We start from the raw sequence: 20,643 nt of genomic DNA on the forward strand, positions 1-20,643 counted from the left end.
TTAACACCGCGTGGGGAAGTCACATGACTTGCACGTGACTTTAAGAATCAGACACATTAACTGAACTGCAGTCGGCTCTTTGGTGTAGCTCTATCCCAAGCGTCACCTACGCGTCCAACTCCACGGTTTCAGCGCTCCACTTAGCTCTCCAATGGCAACATCGTTAATTTCTCCAAAACCCGGGGGCCTTTTAAACCAGTGGATTCCCCTTGGTCCTATCGCCCGTCCGGCAATAAGAGAGGGAGCCGAGCGCTGGTTCGAGGGGGAGAGAGAGAGAGAGACAGAGAGACAGAGAGTGATTGATTGAGAGGAGGGAGAGAGAAAGAGTGAGGGATGTTGGTGCTGAAGTGTTCATGCAACGCAACAGAACCTCTTCAAGCTCTAACCCAATGCCGCCTGCTCGGAGCTTCGAAGCCTCTCCCTCGCCGTCGAATCGCCGTCGCTTCTCTCTCCTCCGCCTCGTCGGGGAATCGGGCTCCGGTTCTTTCCATTTCCGACCACGGCGGAACCGGGTCTACTGCGGATCCGAACTTGCAGGTGGGAGGGTTTGGCTCTGCGAGCTGGGCGGACCGGCTTCGGACGGGGAATTTGACGGAAGGCGGGTTTTCTTACAAGGAGTGTTTCATTGTGAGGTGCTACGAGGTTGGAATTAACAAGACGGCCACGGTTGAGACCATTGCTAATCTTTTGCAGGTGATTTAAGCTCTAATTTGGTCTGGCCTGTTTGTTTCCTAGTAAAACGTACAGAGCACAGAAATTATGTTTGAAAAGATAAGAAAGGTTCATTTTTGTGACTTATTAATCAATTGGGTATGCTGTTGATTCTTCTTCTTCTTCTTCTTCTTCTTCTTCTTCTTCTTCTTCTTCTCTAATGCTTGCATTTTTTCTAATTTAAATTTCGCAATCTTCGGTGAATCTTAGCAGCTGGGCTATGGTTAATTCTCCTCCTTTTCCTCTCGTCCGCTGTCCTTCGGAAGTCTCTCATTTAAAATTTTCAAAATTGCCGATCTCTCTCTCGCTCGTGCGCCAACATGCATCCTTTAGTCTGCGTCCTGCATGACTTTGTTGATGAGATGCTTAAAGAGCTCTCCTATGTCTGGATGATGTCGCAGTGTTGGGTCAACTGAAATTATTTTTCCTTTTCGTTAATCATTAATTTATCGAATTGTATGATTCTTGATCATTTGATTATGGATTCAGCTCAATTTAATATATACTGTTCGATCTCGTTCTTAAATAAATTTTACATGTTTATGATATTATAATACTCTCCTTAAATGGTTGAATTTAGTTTTTACAATGAACATACGTGGCTCAATTCAACTCAAATTTTATTATTGCACTATTGGTATTTGTGAGATGCTTCCAGTTGGCGCATGGATTTCCTGTTGCTCTTTCTGGCTCCTGATGACAAGGGTTTGTGCATATTAATGCCGTGAAAACTGGATTCTGATTTCTGTTGGGTTCTGATTTGTTTCAATGACAAAGTTGTTTCTGGATTCCATTTTTGGAATATTGTTATTAAATTCTGTGTGAGTCGTGCATGAAGAGCCATTTTGGCTTCCATTTTTGGAATGCTCTTATTAAATTTTCTGTCTTGCGACTTGTTGATAGCTTTGTTGCACTGAGGACAGTGATTTAGTTGCCCAGGGTAGAAAGAAATTGACTGCATGTTAATTCTTTCCAAATGTGTTTGTGTGGGTGAGTGTGTGTGTGAGTTTTTTTTTTTTGTTTAATGATTTCCCAGGAAAAGTTGTGCTGCAGGAGGTTGGATGTAACCATGCTCAGAGTGTTGGATTTTCAACAGATGGGTTTGCAACAACGCTCACCATGAGAAAATTGCACCTCATATGGGTGACTGCTCGCATGCATATTGAAGTCTACAAATACCCAGCTTGGTTGGTTTGACACTACTTGCTATTTCAATGCAGATTTGTTTTGGTTCCTAATTTGAATTTGTCTTATAAAACATGAAATATTCTGGGCAGGAGTGATGTAGTTGAAATAGAGACATGGTGCCAAAGTGAAGGAAGAATTGGTACTAGACGTGATTGGATTCTTAGGGACTATGCTACTGGTCAAGTCATCGGGAGAGCGACAAGGTGCATGTTAAGCTACTTTTATTTCCCAACACTTTGCATTGCAATCAAAAATGGGCAAAACTTTCATAGATAAGATGCAAAAAATGGAGGCACTGTTTCATACACAATTTCCCATGTAGTTGAATGATACAAATTGCAGCATTTACACCTCTTTTTACCCAACATTAGGCAGCCAACTCTGCAAATTGCAGGGTTGGTTGGATGTATATTTTGGTGACCCTATGATGCTGCACCCATCTTTTCTCTTTCAATGTGTACGTCTCCTACAAACTACAAACACAAGCATTTTAAATTTATGCGGAATGAAATAATTTATTGTCTTCAGTGGTGCATATGGAAAGCTTGAACTTACCTAATAGCTCACAAGATTTTTGGTAAACAAAATTTTTCAGTTTGATGATATTACCTTCATGAGTGTAGATGAACTTGTGCATAGATTGCTGCAAACCTACTACTTTGTTACCATGGGGCGGGCAATTTTATAGCAATGAGGCATCTAGAGAACTAAAAGAATTACAAGTTAAGATTGCCCCTTAAGCATCATGGAAGTAATGCTATCGGTCTAGGCTGTTTAGTCTGTTCATTGGTTTTTGATAGATAGGTCTATTCAAAAAGTAAAAGTTGTTGAAATGCGAATGCTAAGGTGGATGAGTGGTTTAAAAGATAAATTAGGGAATGAATACATTTGTAGTGAGGTAGGCCTAGCACATGTAGATGATATGTTAAGTGAAGGGTGGTTGAAATGGTTGGGAAACTTGCAACATAGGCCTAAAAAAACATCACCAAGGAGGGGTGAGCTAGTTAATATTAGTCGCAATAGGAGGGAGAGTAGACCTTGAATAATTTGAACTAAGATAGTGATTAAAGATTTGAAAGCCTACTGTATTCAGAAGATATTGCCATAGATCGTGTAGAATGGTGGAAGAGGAGTCAGGTGGATGATCACTCCTAGTGAGACTTTAAGGCTTGCTTCTTATTGTTGTATAGTGGTAAATTTTGAACCTGAATGGGGGTTAAGTTGATTGAATGTGGGAAAGAAAACAAACTGCATGTTCTTAAGACTTTTATATATTGAGTTAAGCACTGCCAACTTTTTGTTCCTTTGGTCTAGTAGTTCTATGCAAATTAGATGTATTTTGCAGATGAGCTTGATTAACATTTGCCACTTAAAATTTCTATTAATTTCCTTTCATTTGAAAGCCTAATGGAAACTAAGTAACCACACATTTTGCAGTTTGCTGAGTTGCCATAAATTTCCTTTTAATCTTTTTATTTATCTGAAATGAGATCTCTATTAAAGTCTTAATATTGTGTGTTTGAATTCTATAATAAGTGCTTTTCCAATGAAATGTAGGGGGATATTTATGGATAGATAAGGTAAGTTTGAAGTGCTCTGGTTAAATAAGTTTGCATATTGATGGTTCTCCTGAGTCCTGACATCCAGCATTTGCAAGTTTTTCTGTTTGCGAAATGCACACCTGCTTGTGACCATCTATTATGATTCAAAGATTCTTTATCTCCAGTACAATTCAAATATCTCTTACGTGGAAGCTATTGAATCTTGGCTGCTTATTTTTTAAATTTTTTTTTAAAAATTTTCCCTGCCATTTTCTGCATTGAGTGCATTCACTACAATAATTTCTTTCATGTGATGTTGCTTCTATGTAAATTTATACTCTGAAAGCTAACCACACAAAATATTTGACTGCAGCAAGTGGGTTATGATGAACCAGGATACTAGACGACTTCAAAAAGTTAGTGATGACGTTCGTGAAGAATATCTAATTTATTGTCCACGAGAACCAAGGTATGCCATTATTTTCTCCAAGCATAATTTGTCATGTTTTTTCCCCTTCATGTAGATATTTGACTTTATTTGATGGAATGTAATGAATATGCGATAATAACATTTTGTTATCATTTGTGCTTTGCTAATATACACTGTTTGCTCCATTGCTAGCTATCAAGCATTCTTTGTGATACTTATTGAGTGAAATACTATGCTTGCCCCTTCACCTTTTATGTGAAAAAATTTTAAAGTCTATTGTAGCTTCTTTGCATAGTGTCTATTGATTGGCCTAAATTTAATACTAGAATTTTGACTTTTTAGGTGTGTTCTAGAGTAGCAAAATTGCATTAAGTTCTATTTGTGCCTGTAATATTCCATCTAGGGGTTTATTCGAGTCAATTCGAGTCGACACAGTAAAATACTCGAACTCGACTCAACTCAAAAATATTGAACTCGAAACTCAATTCGAACTTGATAAATTTCATAATTGTTAAACTCGAATTTGACTTGACTGTAAGTTCATGAAACTTGAGCTCAACTCGATTATAAATTAATATTAAATACACATAAATATATATAATTTACATATAATATTAAATATATTTATAAAATATATATATTATATTATATATATATATAATATAAAAATAACAAAATTGAAAAGCTCAATTAAACTCAAAACTCGACTCGAGTACTATTATTGAGCTTGAACTTGACTTGTTAAAATACTCGAGTAGCTCAAACTCGAGTAGAATCGAGTTGAGTTAAGTTAGGGGACGAGTCAAGTTCGAGTAGCTTGCGAGTAAGGTTGACTCACTTATACCCCTAATTCCATGGCGTTAAAGTGAAAATTCTTAATATTGCAAATGGAAAAATTTAAATTAGAAAACTCAAGCGAAACATTTGTAAGATATGATTAATAAGTATGAAATATAGCTTATTTGATCTAAGATATGATTAATAAATCATCAATTACTTATATATAAATGATCTATGGACCCACTCTCATGGTAAGGTACTAGTTTGGAGTCTAAGCTTGCTATGAACCAAACTCTTCTTAATAAAGATAGAAGCTGTAATGCAGGACCATCTTACTAGTTTTTGTTTTTGTTTTTGTTGTTTTTTCCTTGGTTTAATCGTCTCTTAACTACTCCTCCTAACATTACTAAAATTATAGTTCATATATTTTTTCTTATCCTTACATATCCTAAAACCTTTAGTCTCTGAAACAGTTCTCCAAAGTTCTAATTTAAATTCACTCCACTCCTCTTTTCATCAATCAAAACAATATCATCTGCTAACAACATGCACCAAGGGACCTCATTTTTGATGTTATTAGTGAGTTCATCACTCATTAAAGTAGAAAGATAAGGACTCAAAGTAGAACCTTGATGTATACCTATTGTAATTGGAAAATCTATAGATTCCCCTCCTACAAACTAATTTAAAAATACTAAATTGTCAATTGCAACATTTATATATATATATATATATATATATATATATATATATAAATAGCAAAAAAAAAAAACAAAAAATAGTAAGATGGTCCTGCATTACAACTTCTGTCTTTATTAAGAAGAGTTTGGTTCATAGCAAGCTTAGACTCCAAACTAGTACCTTGCCATGAGAGTGGGTCCCTAAACCATTTATATTTAAGTAATTGATGATTTATTAATCATATCTCGGATCAAATAAGCTATATTTCATACTTACAAATGTTCGTTTGAGTTTTCTAATTTAAGTTTTTCCACTTGCAATATTAAGAATTTTCACTTTAACGACCATGGAATTAGGGGTGCAAGTGAGTCAAGCTTACTCGTGAGCTACTCAAACTCGACTTGCCCCCTAACTTAGCTCGAGTTTGAGCTACTTGAGTATTTTAGCAAGTCGAGTTCAAGATCAATAATAGTACTCAAGTCTAGTTTCGAGTTTAAGCATGCAGTAGGCTTAAAATTTTTTTAAGCCTACTATTACTATTCTATGTAATACATAGAATTAAAGCAATTTGGGTAAAATGGAGGAGTGCATTAGGCTTGTTGTGTGATCGTAAAATATATTTAAAAGTGAAAGGAAAGTTCTATAAGGTGCCTAGAAGGTCAGCTATGCTTTATGATTTAGAATGTTAGACAACTAAGAAACAATTTGTACAAAAAGTAAAAGTTATAAAAATGCGAATGTTAAGGTGGATGAGTGGTATAACATTAAAATATAAATTAAGCAACAAACATATACACATAATTTAGGCATAGCACTGGTCAAAGATAAGAGAAGGAAGGGGGCTACTTAGATGGTTTGGGCATTTGAAACGCAGGCCTAGTAGCTCACATATGATGAGGAGTGAGTTAATTATTGTTTTTGGCATGAAAAGGATAGGGCTAACTTGGAATAATGAGCAAGGATTTGATAGCTCTTAATTTGGTAAAGGAAAATCCCCTTAATTGGGTGTATTGGGGGAAAAGGATTTATATAGCCAACCTTACCTTTTGAGACTTAAGGCTTGTTATTGTTGTTGTTGTACACCTTGATTTATGAGGTAAGTTAAACCGATTCCAAGGTAGTAGTATTGAATTAGTTTTGACTTGGGTTTGATTTACCTTATAAATCAAGGTGTGCATTGTTTGTTAAGTAGTTTTGAATTAGTTTTGAGTGCTAGTAAACCTGGGCCTTAATACTTGGAGTATGGTTTGAGGATAGACAATTCTGTCATATGGTTCACGGGATCGGATATGTTCAAATTTCAATTGGGTTGCCAAAATACACGGACCTATGTGTGTAATAATATATGAAAGTGGTCATCTTTTCATAAGAGATAAAGTTATTTAATTTAATATTATAGCATTATAAATATGATATGGTAATCAAGTATGTCATCATAGTTTAATATGATAATATTGCATTATGATAGCATAATATAGTATTAATTTATATTTTAAATATTAAATTAATAAATAAATTTATAATTAGTAATGCCTTATATTGTAATATGTTATTTAATATTATATTATAGAATCATAATAATAATTATAATAATATTATTATTTCCAATTTTTGTTACTTTTTAAATTAAATAATATTTGTTTATTATAAACGTCACATAGTATGTGAACACTATAATATGTGGGCATTTGTGTCTACTAGTCAATAATAGGGAGAGTTCAGGCCCAAAAGTAGGACACCCACAGGAATGTAAGATACTCATAGTTGAGCATGGGAATGGGATTCCCGTGTTCTTGTAGGAGCCCCCAACCTGGTAAATGTGAGATTAATACCATGTCGCTTTCCAAGTCCGAAACAAATGTGCGAATGGAATGCCATGAACATCGCATCCTTGGGAATCCTGAAGGATCTCACAAAACAAACAGCACCTCAAGTTTATGAGATAATGCTTTTAGATTTTCAAAAGTTGATGAAATAACAGCTGATTGTTGGTTTGTCAGACATCATAACAGGATATAGAGAATTAAGAGGAGAAAGATAGAAATCAGAAACCAAGCCTTCCATGCTAAAGAATCAAACTTCTAGACAATTGAGAATTATTTCCGCCTCAAGGAAGGACTCTGCTCCTATATGAACTCAAAGTAGAGCCAAACAAAAGAGAAACTTTTAAGAACCTAGAAAGTCCATCAAAATTAGATACTTTCTAGAATAAAAAATTTCCAACAGGGAGGATGTTCTAAATTCAAGGGTTTTTATTTTTATTTTTTATTTTTATTTTTTTCCCATTGCTTACAGAAGTGAGAAGTACTTCTAACAGAAGTTTTATTTGTGAAAGCCTGTCTTAAAACAAGCCTATATTCCTCCCCAATTTAATAAGTTCATAGATTAGGGTAGTAATGAGAGACGAAGTTAGAAGTTGTGTACTGATCACCAATTCTCCCAAAAAATGGGTACTCACATCAGCAAAATAATTCTTTTGATTTGGGGAAAAAAGTGTTTTTTAAGCATGACAAGTTTGGACTTTCAGCCTGAAATTGCCTTTGTTCATAAATTCCAAATTTTCCATTAAATGCAAAATGGGAACATGCACGTGTTAAGTGAAGGCACTTTGGTTTTTATGTTGGTTTGGCCTGCCATTAACTAAAAATTCAAGAATGGATTCTTCTGGGCTACACCGACTGGAAACAAGAATACACAACTATGAACGACAAAGTGACCTAGCACTTGGTAAGATTTAGCTAAATAATTGCTCAAGAGTAGAAGGTTACCATCCCAAAACTTTTAGTTTTGTTTATTTTTTTATTTTTTGGAGTAGAAGCACAGTGTGATTTCACTGGATTGTTGTATTGCCTAACACTTTTCAGATCAAAAGCTCTTTGAAGTTATAAATCCAAAAGGGACATATTTTTATAAGTCATGCCAAATGCACTCCCAAAACACGACCCTACTAATTCAAATCAGACATTCTATAATCAAAAGACTAATCACTCTAATTTCAAACTGCATTGATCTTTAAAATTGCTAAAGTATAATCTCTTTAATTTCAAACCGCATTAATCATTAAAATTGCTAAAGTATCATCAATACAGATAATATTCTAAATGCAACCACTTTAGTTTTCTGGTCTTCATTTTGCTTTACGCGTGGTAAAAGATATAATCATAAATGATAAGTAAAACATAACAGTTGCTAAAAATCATGAAATCCAGTAATAACAGATGTAGACTTGTGTACGAATTGACTAGTTATTTGATCTTGACATGCTGATGAATAGGTTGAGTCAAAATATGTAAATGAAGGAAACATTCTTTGAAATATTAGTTTAATAAAAAAGAAGGAAGACTTGAATTTTTATTTAAATGCCTTCTTTTGTGTCATTCTATTTGCTTTCATTTAATTGTTTCCTGGATATAGGACATAAGAATATGTTCCTGATAGAAAAGGACCTAACAAATGATGAAATTTCCAAATTAGTTTAAGGTATTGTGTCCTTTATTGAAATCAGTTCTTCATGGGCCAGAAGCCTGATTCCTTTAAATCTCCCCCCTCCCTCCACATGCATACATATTCATTTTTTTTAAAGCCATTTGTTGATGGAATGCCATGTAAAATGCATCACCTCTTCATTGTGTAGAGGATCAAGAAACAAACAAATGAAGGATGATTATGGTTCTAGGTCAGTCATTTGATTCTAGATTAGATCACAAGGTTGAAATGGTTTGGGTACCCAGCTCTTCCAGTCGACGACTGTTTCTCATTTATATGATGGGATTATATTAGCATCAAAGAAAATTAGTTGAAGACATTATCTAAAATCTAGTTGTTAAAACTTGAAAATTCAGCCTTATCATGCTTCATGATATTGTACTAATTATAGAGAATAACGAGAGAATAATTCTTTTGCCATTAATGCATGATTATCTAGGATAAAAAATTAGAAGAAAACGATAAGATATGTTAAAATTATACTTGCGACACTGCAGGCTCCCCCTTTTCTTTAAAGCTCCTGTTACATAATTCCTGAAACAAAAAAGAAAGAATGAAGCCTATATGCACCAGAGAAGGAGAATTGGAAGCTTGAGTCTTTGATGAACTCATGTCTACTAAAAATTTGTTCAACATGGAAGAGAAACATTAAACAAGATTTCTCTTTGTGATTTCCTTTCATTGACTGAATTGCTTCTTGAAAGGTCTGATATTGATGGACTGGTGTTAGCCAAACCAGGCTTTTGATGAACTTCTCAATATCCCTCCAAATGCATGAGATTATATATGACAAAAGGCTTGAATTGATGATCTCTCAACTAAACTTGATGGCAATAAATTTTCTTTTGTGCAGCTAAAGTCCTGATTTTAATTTTTAAGTGGTCAATCTTGCAGTTACATTTATAACCATTTTATTGAGGCATGGTATAACTTGATTGTTAGCCCTGTTGAACTATGAGGCATGAATTATTCTTTCCTCACATACAATTTATATATGATGTATTGCTTGTATAATTGGTTTGGTTGTGGCAACTAGATTAGCATTTCCAGAGGATAACTCCAGCAGCCTGAAGAAAATCTCGAAACTTGAAGATCCTGCTGAGTATTCTCGGCCAGGACTTGTGGTAAGATATTTTGTTTAGCATGTATTCTGTCAAAGGTTTCTCAAGTTCTCAAAATTCTTTGGATTTCTGCAGCCTAGGAGAGCTGATCTTGACATGAATCAGCATGTAAACAATGTCACGTATATTGGATGGGTGTTGGAGGTTAGTGAACATTCCTTTGTCATTATGTTGTTCTACTTTTCTTTTTTTGGTTACTCTCTGTAGGTAGTGGTAACCTTTTACCTAGAAGACACCCATGGGCATGGTGTTGGAAATGATCATTTAATATTTCCTAGCTGGGTGATTGACTAGTTCTAAAACTTCTACAAACTTTTTTAAGAGCATTTGATCTGTAGGTAGTAGTAACCTTTTACCTAGAAGACACCCATGGGCATGGTGTTGGAAATGATCATTTAATATTTCCTAGCTGGGTGATTGACTAGTTCTAAAACTTCTACAAACTTTTTTAAGAGCATTTGACCTTTTTTCTTTTGTTTGCTTTTTTTTTTTTCCTCTTTTGCCCATTGGGAAGCTCACTTGGCTTGGGCTACAAAATGAGGGGTTGCAATCCCTCAATGCCCACACATCCCTGCACCCCCCAAGCCTCCCACCCATTCCAAGGTTTGAACTTTGGACGTCTCATCTTTCAATTCTTCTTGCTGTTTAGTAATAATATGTTGGCATAAATGGACTAGTTTGCATTGTCGAGGCTCTGGGATGTTGCTTAGGGTGAAGCTTGACTGGTGGAAAATGGTTTTGCTTAGGGCTTTTCCAATGGAGGAAACCCTTGCTCCTGAATTTCTATCCTGTAGATCAGCTTGTAGGGATTGAGTCCTTCTGAAAAGGATTTTGTGGTAAGAGTGGAACATAACCCCCTTCTGCTGTTGGTGGTCTACTTTTTTTTTTTTGGATGGACAGGAAAAAAAAAACGACAGTGAATGTGTTTCACCCATACATATGCAAGTGGATTTCCTTATGCCCTCTCAATGGATGGGGCAGATGGGATAAAAATATACATATCTACGGAATGTATTTGGCCTATGGTGCTTTTGGCATATGCGCTTTAGCTGACAAGCAAGCTTTTCCTGTGCTAGTTAAGTAAACTTAAGGACATTATAGGTAGGGAAAGAGAAGCCTCCATTAAAATTATTTATATTTTGATGAGTAAATTATGACTCAATTACTTCACTGAGACAAACAGTAAGTGGTGTAGTAAAATGAGGATTAAGATATAGGGAAACATTTTGTTATTGCAAGCTCTTTATGTTTCATCGAAGGAGAATTAAGTTGCAATCATTCCTTCTTCTAGTTTTGGGGTAGAGAGGTGATGAGTTTCCTGTCACTTCAAATTCATTTTGATTTTGGGTTTAATATCCCTGTCCCCATTGGCATAAGCAACATAGGCATGGTGCTGAACTCTCTTAATCTTGTCGTCTTAATTAATTTATTTGTTTATTTATTTGTTTATAATCAATGGTGTTCAGGTTCCTTTGATGGCCCAACTAATCCATGGGCCCAAAGAAGCCTTCCATTAACTCCCACCCTCTTCCAGGGTCTTTATTGTTTATTTTTAGTTTATTTGTTTGTTTTCTTTTTGGAACCAAAGTGATTGTTGAAGTTCTTGGTCTTCAAGCTGCTCTTTAAAGAAAAAATCTCTTTATACTGTTCCTGCTTTATTGCTGTTGTTCTTTTTAAGCTAACACTGCAGTGATGAATGATGTGTTCTTCTGTGCCAGAGTATTCCTCAAGAAATCATTGACACCCACGAATTGCAAACTATCACCTTGGATTATAGAAGAGAATGTCAACATAATGATGTAGTAGATTCCCTTACAAGTCCAGAGCCAATCGAGGATATAGAGGCTGCTGAGCTTGAAGGAACAAACGGGTCTGCCCCGACTAGAATTGGTGAATTAGATTGTCGTCAGTTTCTGCACTTATTGAGATTATCCAGAGACGGGCTTGAAATAAACAGGGGCCGCACTGAGTGGAGGAAGAAAGCAGCAAGATAAGGCAGACTAGTTGCTGGGACTAGTGGGTGAAAGTTTGCGCCCCCATTTTGTTTCTTCTGCCCCTCCCCATTTTTTGTTTCTTTTGTTTCGCAAGGGATCTTGCTCTTGATTTGTTTTATTGTTAGAAGATAGATTGTCAATTTCTTCTTGTTTTGTGTGTAGGGGAATGTGATTTGAGAAAATATGTGAGATGAAAAAAACCACTTCCAATTAGAATAAGACGAATTTTCTGTTTCATTAATGTTACCTTTCTACTGTTCTGTAATGGTTTTACCATGATCTTCCAGTTGCTGCCTTTGAAAAATCAATTGTGTCCTTGGTCCTCACCGGGTGTAGCAGGTCCTGCAAGACTTGGTTGTCTCCAGAGTCAGCAAGGGATTTTGATTAGCAAGCTATTTTGATTGACAATGCTCAAAATTCAAATATACCCGTGGGATTCTGGGTATGAAGTCAACTTTTGAATGCCAGGAAGGCCAACTCAATGCTGCTCTATATAGTGATTGCCCGGCTATTGAGTTTAGACTTTAGAGAGTGGGCATTGAGAGAGATCTTCAAATGTTCTATGTTCTTGCATCTGGAATTTGGGACATTCTTGACTTGGGAGGGTATTGCGTTTTGAACTAGCTCCAAAAGGTTTAAACCTTGCAGAAATTGTTGAGAGATGGCTCAAGAAGGCTTTTCGGGTTGAAATGAAATGGCCAACGAGCATGAGCATAAAAGATATCAACATAATTCCGAAACTTGAATTTGTATGTGTGAATTTAAGTTAATATAATTTTGTGTTATATTTTATTTAAAAATCAATTAAATTCAAATTTGGGTTTTAATTTCAATGTTTTCGTACACAGGATTAAGTTAAATATCTTTCAGTTTGAAGGGGAGAAACAAAAAAAAAAATCTACAGCATTGAAGTCCACTAATTTTGAATCATGTAAAATGACATAACTATAATTAGTCTTTTCTAGTTGACATGAGCTTACATCATTCCCAATCATGGAGAAGTGTATATTCTTAACACAAGTTATCCCAACAAGACAGAAAATATGGAAAGGGCTCACATTTAAAAAGAGCTAACAAACAATCTTGTAAATATCTGCTTTAAAGAGTTCCAAACTTCTAAAGTATCAACTAAAATGAACGAGTTAACTTCCTATCAAAACTTTCATCAAATAAAATAAAAAAAAGTGCTACACTTATCAACCAAATATTGTATTTTTACATTCTCACTGCTTAATATAATTATACCATACACAGTACAATATGCACAAACTAGTGGATAAATAAAAGTTTGATATTTAAGAGGAAATTATAACATTTATGAACAAAAAATGGCTACATAATTGCCAAAAATAAAAGAAGCTTTTGTAGCCTCAAAATCAGATTTTTTTTTTTCCATTTCCCCTTTTTCCTAGTTGTTCACCTACTATTGATGAAAAATCAAAGACCTTTTGAAGTGATGATGTGATTGAGATGATGTGATGGAGAATGGGTTATGAATGGACCCGTTAAGCCAACTCCCATCGAAAGTGCAAGTGTAGGACCCCGAACTCGAAAAATGAAAGAAAATAAATATAAAAGAGAGAAATAAAGGAAAATAAGAGAAAAAAAATAAGGAATTTGGTAAGGCAGGACCAAAACCGTAGACGGTTTTCCGAGTAGGAGAAAAACCGTCGCCGGTTTTGGGTCAATAGGGCGAGTCAACCACAAAATCGAGGACGGTTTTGTGGAGACAGGGGAACCAGCGTTGGTTTTCCTTTAGGCTGCTCTCCTATAAATAGGTTTGAGCTCATTTTTTTTTAAGAGAATTTCAAATCGCTCTATTCTCTCTACTAGGGTTTTGAGGCATTTTCACCATAAAGTCTTTCTGAGCTTATCTTTGCTTCCCAGTTGTCTCTATCATCCACTGTCTAGCAAATACACGTGTTTTCACCGGTTGGAACTTCTAGGGTTTACCTGTTTCGAGTCGTTTGGGTTTGTTTTTTTGTAAAAGGTAAGGGGATTTTTTTACATCAGTTATTTTTGAAATCTAAACTGTTAGAATTTTAGGTTAGGATATTATGTACGATATGACTACTTATTTGGAAAATTTCACCGGGTGGAATTGCCGGTTTTCGATTTTATAATTTTGGTAAAAATTAGGGTTTTGGGGTATGACCTCCATTTTTCTTAAAACTCATTTCTTTGTATTAAACCTAAAGTAGGAGGTGCTTGAAACCTTTGTTTTCGATTTAAATTATATTTTACGAACCATATGCTATACTTCTGCTTACTAAACCAAATGAGTGTGACATGAGATGTTAGATGGAAATATACTGAACTGAGAAATATGATTATGAGATACGGGAACTGGAGTTCCAAATTTTTATCAAGAAATGTAGAAAAGAGATGCCGGTTAAATACCAAGAGATGCATGTACCAAGGTTAAACTGAGAGCTGTGTGTGCCGGTTTATACCAATGAATGAAAGAATGAATTGCGAAAAATACTGGAACTGCTTAAATGCTTTATGAATGAAAACAGGTTACTGTGCTTTCAATATAAATTGTATATATGATATATGAACAACTTGAGAAAGCTTATTACCAAGAGAGCACAGTACCGTTGCTAGCATGAGAGATACAATGCAACCACACGTTATTCTTGAGTGTGGGTATCAAAATAGTCGACTTGGTATGAAGGGCCACTGGTTTAATTACGGACTAGAGTGGTGTAGGCCAAGTCAGACTGGAGAAAGTAGCGTGACTAGCCTGGTGACCCCAGGTCTAGATCAGAGCAATATAAACGCACAACTTGTGCCATGGGGGAAGTAAATGGTGTAGTTATGATGTTTCAAAGCTGAGATGAGTTCATTATGCATATACCTGATTTAAAAAATAAAATGGGCAAAGTTACAACTTTGAGTACCGAGTCGAGGGATCATATAGTGTATGGCCCTGTACCTTACCCCAACCTCGGGGACTCTCGCTTGTAATGAGCTGAATTATCTTATGTAGGAATTATATATATCTTCTATATTACATGTTTGTGAATGATTTAAATGTGTAACTATTTTCTACCGGAATAAACTCATGTAGTCACACACTGATGTAATATAATCTACCTTACCGAGAAGTGTCTCACCCTAATATACAAATCCTATTTCAAGTCCTACAGGAAACTGGTTCTAGCATTCTAGAGGGATTCTGGAGCGTAGTTGTTTTTGTTAGTTTATGTAAGTTCTTATATATGCACTGGGCTTTGGCTAGGTTGTCTTTTTGGGGAACTATAATGGCAGGTTATGTTTTTAGCCCGTATGGATGTATGTGAGGAAACAGTGAGAAACTCTTGTAAGATTTATTAGATGATGTATGCTTATGTTTTCCGCTGTGTATAATTATGTAGATTAGTATGGAACACCCGATTTCTCTTATTTGGGCTGGTCGTTTATGTATGGTATCAGAGATATGTACGTTATGTATGTATGGTAGCACTCCGGGCCCATTTAGAGGGTTGGGGCATTAAAGTTGCTATTTGATAGTGATGCTCTATGGAAGAAAGGCTTAAAAAGGATTAGATGTTACTACCCATATCAACAAGGTGAACCTTTCTTTTCGGGAGCCTTCCCATAAGAACTCCACGGTTAAGTGGGCTTGACTTGGAGTAATCTTGGGATGGGTGACCTTTTGGAAAGTTTTCTCAGGAAATGTGTGAGTGAGGACATAACACATTGAAAAGGACATGTGTTAATTTATGGGGTCAGTCATTAATCTAATAAAGCCTGCCCCCCTATTGTCTGGTTTAAGTGGAGGAGGAGAGACGCAGTGCTCTCTGGCAGACCCAAGTTAGGGCGTTATAATATGGTATCAGAGCGATTACTCAACCGGAAGTGTGATGAGATTCACATCGCCTGGGTTTGGAAATGTGGGTTTGCAACGAGGACGTTGTGTTCTGTAAGTAAAGGAGAATGTGATGCCCCGTGGAAGAAAGGCTTAAAAAGGATTAGATATTACTACCAATATCAATAAGATGCACCTTTCTTTTCGGGAGCCTTCCCATAAGAACTCCATGGTTAAGCATGCTTGGCTTGGAGTAATCTTGGGATGGGTGACCTTCTAGGAAGTTTTCTTAGGAAGTGTGTGTGTGAGGAAAAAACACATTGAAAAGGACACGTGTTGGTCGGTGGGGCCAGTAATTAATCCGATAAGGCTTGCCCCCTTGTTGTCTAGTTCAGGTGGAGGAGGAGAGACGCAGTGCTCCCTGACAAACCCACGTTAGGGTGTTACAGCAAGGATAAAGATAATTCGATTGTAAAAATAGTATAAGAAAGGAGAAGAATGGAAAGGTGAAAGGATTTAGATTAGAAAAGGGGAAAAATAAGATAAAAGAAGATAGATTGAAGATAGAAGGAGACAAAGGATAAAGAGATTAGGGGGATAAAAGGCATTTGGACTTGTTTTAGAACTAAACAACTACATTATGCGTATTGAATTGATTAAAATATGTCTTATAACATAAATTGTACACCTATTTGTAACTCTTTGAGGTCAAATTTACATCAATTCTAATGTTACAAATCATAAATTCAAGTCATTAATCCTAATAAAAAATTCGATTCATTTCTAAATAGTAAAAATCTAATCATAAATTGGGATCATTCTAAACATTAAAGATCCAATTATTATTATAGTTGATATTCTTGCTGTCAACACCGAGCTCAAGTGACCAATTTATTTGCCAACTAGTTTGGTGACCGTTTTGAAAATCAAGTAAGTGTAGATAATCAAACCATTGATTATCTCACTCACCTATTTTGCTTTTAAAAACAGTCATCACTTTATGTTAGTTTTGAAAAGGTAAAATAAAATAAAATCTTGTAAAAAATATTTAAGCTTGAGAGTACAATTGTGAGTAGGGAAGGTGTTCCCTTTAATTCATTTTTGATGTAATTTTAAGTACTAGCACCCATAGTACCTTTTGTGTGTGTGTGTGTGTGTGTGTCTCTCTAAAGAAAAAAAAAACTAATTTTTTGTAAAAAAATTTAAAAATCATGGAGAATGAAGTGCATTGAAAGTCGGTCTGTTGACTTTTTGAGTCCGACCCCTGTTTTGATAATGACAAACGACAGTGTCTCATATGTGTGCTAAGTGTATGAACATGTTCATTTTTCTAAGCACAAATGACATATAAGAAATGGAAGCCATAAATGTACTTAAAGCTCACACCAATCGGCGTATTCCATGAGAAATAAGGATCCGAATACTTGAAGATTTTATTCATTTTTAAAGTTGTAATAGCAATTAGGTTTCAATGTGCATGCATATCATATGATTAAATTGAATCTCATAAAATGACCTTAGATTGACCATAAGAACCCCAACCTTCATAAAAACCTTTCATTTACAAATGTAAACTTATACCAAAAGGTTTAAAATGGTTTTTTAAGTTAAAAGAAGGCAAAAACCAATTTTACAAAGGAGTTGGTCAATTGGCTAGTCGACCGAACCGTAGAGATGAGCAATTTTTTTGATCAATTAGTTCTTATCTTAAAAAGTGTTCAACATGAAAGTTGTGGGATTTTATAGTAGTTTTCTGTTGACACCAAGAAAATTCAAATTGGAGTTATAGAGAAAATGTTATGGTCAAAACACTAAAAGGTGTCTGTAATAGAAAAATTCCCTTCATGTTTCTTCCATCTCATTGATGGGGTATTTTTCTCTATCCATAACTTCTTATCTTAAAATGTGTTCAACATGAATGTTGTGGGATTTTCTCTTAGATTTCTGTTGATACCAAGAACACCGTATTTTGAGTTGTATAGAAAACGTTATGGTTAAAACACTGAAAGGTGTCCGCATAGAAAACTTGAGGACAGCCAACTGGGGCATGGCCCCTAGCCGAACGAAGCTCGCGGATTTCAAGCCTCAGTTGACTGAGCCTGGCCTTAGTCGACCGACCCTCTCGGTAAAGCATCCCAATAGCTGAAAAATGGCTAATTTTTGAAATATAATAATATTTTAACCCCCCCTCCCTAACGGCTACATCGACTATATGTGTTTTTACCTATAAATACAAGCTTAAAACACCTTGAAAATGTTGAAGAATCATTTGGAAAGTTTAGGGAAGAATTTTTTTTTATTCTCCCCTTTATTTTTAAACCCTTCTTGTGCTTTAAAATTCATATTTCTCCTACTCTTTCATTTCAAAAATTCTTACTGGGAGAAAAATCTTGTGGGTTATTGAAGGAAGCTTGGAGCACATATCCACTGATATATTGTCCCTTCAAACTTCAAAGGCTTCTTTTTCTTAAGGTAATTTTATTTTGATATGGCTTGAGCATATATTCAAGTTTATATACATTGCTTGAAGGCCTTTATTCTTTATCCTCATGTTTTTATCAAAGATCAAATCCTCCTACACTCTTTCTTGTGAAAATTATTTTTGGAGAAAATATTTTTAAGGATTCCATTTGAAGAGGCTTGAGCTTATATCTCTCATATATTTTTCTTGAAAGTCTCTTCTTTATTATTGCTTTTCAAAGATCAAAATTTCTCCCATTCTTTTTATTTGAAAATATTTTTGCAGAATTTTTATTTTAAGTGTTGTCTTGAAGGCTTGAGCATGTACGTCATATTCATGTGTATATATATTGCTTGAGAGTCTTCTTGCATTTATTTCAAAAGGTAAATCACATTAGAAATCCTTAGTTTCTCCTATTCTTATCCTTGAATATATTTGTGGGAGAAAAACTATGGGTTAGTTCAAGAATGCTTTGAGCATATATATTCATTGATATATATATATTGTACTTGAGGAGCTTCTTGACAATGGCTTGAGCTAATATTCACTTTCATATATTTTGCTCAGAAGCCTTATTTAAATTAATTTTTAAAAAGGTCTTTTTCATAAAGAAAATCATTTTCCATACTCTTATGTTTTAATTGAAAAATATTTTTGAGAGAAAATCATATTCTATTGAGCTTCATTTTGTAAATCATATGAGAGTGCATATAGTATTTCAATGTGTACAACTTTGCTTATTTGAGAAGCATTTATTTTGTATGAAAAATATTATTTGTACCGGTTTGGCTCAGCCCGGTGATTGAGCTAGGGAGACTCCACCCCTTAAGGAGGAACTAGTTTGGCTCAGCTTGATAATTGAGCTGGGGAGACTCTGCCCGTAAGAAAGAACAAGTTTGGTTCAGCATGGTGAATGGAGCTAGGAGACTTTGCCTCGTAAGGAGGAACCAGTTTGGCTCAACCTGGTGAATTAAGTTAGGGAGACTCCACCCTGTAAGTAGGAATCAGTTTAACTCAGCCTAGTGAATTGAGTTGGGAAGACTCCGCGTTGTAAGGAGAAGTGTAGCGGCATCGCTCCGCTTAGTTAAGTGAGCACATAGTGGAATCCTTGGGTGGTTGGCTCAAGGTGGGGATGTAGGTAGGATTGGCCAAACCTCAACAAAAATATTGTGTCTCTTTCTTGTATCTCATTTAATTTTTGCATTTAAATTTCCGCACATGTATGCTTGCTTATTTATTGTTATAATTATTTTGCATACACATATTTAATTTAAATGAGATATGTTCTACACGTGTGTTTTATACTTATTGTTTAATTATTTATATACACACTTATATTTAAATGGGATATGATTTGTGGTGAATCGGTATAAATTTAATTTAGCCAAAAAATTTTAAATACCTAATTCACCCCCTCTTGGGAATACACCATTCCTATCAATTGGTATCAGAGCCTGGCTGCAATTAGCTTAACCACATTTGCATAAAGATTGCAATGACTCTTTTTCGATGTATCCTTGTTTTGAGTGGGACAACCCTTTGAATTTCCTTCACTGTTTTTACTGTGTAGATTTTACTACTAGGAAATTGAAATTGATTGAAGGTTTTGGAAAGTGATTTTCAAAGAAATTGTATCCCAAGGAAAATATTTTCAAAATGCATAGTTTTCCAAACATGAAAATGATTTGAATGAGCATGACATATTTCTTAATGCATATCATTTAATTGCCATGCTTATTTTATTTTGTGCCTTAGTCACTAATGCTTTTACAAAGTTTATGATTTTTTTAGTGCTAAGGATTTTGGGAACCATATGAGGTATGTAGAAATCAAGAGAGAGGAGAACACCACTCCGAGCTTAAACAATTGAGAAGGATTAAAATAAAAAGGTATATCTTTCTCCTTCTATTTTAATGATTGCTTGATGTCATGATTCATGCTATTTATTTTGTGTTAAATCTTTTATTGAATCATGTGTGGAATCGCTTGTTGAATGCATGTTATCTTATGAGAAGCCTAAAAGGAAATTTTAATGCTCATAAGATTTTAGTTAGAATTTGTTATGAAAGGGCTACTTATGCTTTAATGCTTAAATAGTATTTTTGTGCTTAAATTCCCAAATCTTTGTATATACTATTGTTATACTAAGAACATTAGAAAACCAAACCAATATGAAAGCCTTAGTGATATATCCAATCTATGCTTAATATATACATATCATCATGATTTGTTATTCTATGATAATATTGGCTATAACATGCATAATTTGTGAATCCCCTTCATATGAACAAAGGAGCTTTATTGGTTGAATAATTTTTAATGCTATATATGCTTTAAAATGAATATCTTAAATATAGCATATTTTTATCCATCCCGTAAAATTGAGCTTTAGGGAATTATTTTAGTACTATATATCATATTACCCTAAAACTCATC

The 20,643-nt window shown here is 34.9% G+C and overlaps 1 protein-coding gene across 1 annotated transcript; it reads left to right on the forward strand.

The window, feature by feature from the left end:
* The first annotated feature begins 222 nt into the window (after nucleotides 1–222).
* On the forward strand, nucleotides 223–12,173 carry LOC131156252 (oleoyl-acyl carrier protein thioesterase, chloroplastic). The gene is made up of 7 exons (XM_058109785.1): nucleotides 223–693; nucleotides 1,765–1,898; nucleotides 1,989–2,102; nucleotides 3,814–3,909; nucleotides 9,854–9,941; nucleotides 10,014–10,082; nucleotides 11,657–12,173. Exons 1-7 carry the CDS (start codon nucleotides 334–336, stop codon nucleotides 11,930–11,932), a joined length of 1,137 nt encoding a protein of 378 aa, XP_057965768.1. The 5' UTR covers nucleotides 223–333; the 3' UTR covers nucleotides 11,933–12,173.
* Nucleotides 12,174–20,643: the final 8,470 nt, after the last annotated feature.

This window comes from Malania oleifera, chromosome 5 (assembly GCF_029873635.1).
Source record: "Malania oleifera isolate guangnan ecotype guangnan chromosome 5, ASM2987363v1, whole genome shotgun sequence".
In the NCBI taxonomy this organism is placed as follows: domain Eukaryota; kingdom Viridiplantae; phylum Streptophyta; class Magnoliopsida; order Santalales; family Ximeniaceae; genus Malania; species Malania oleifera.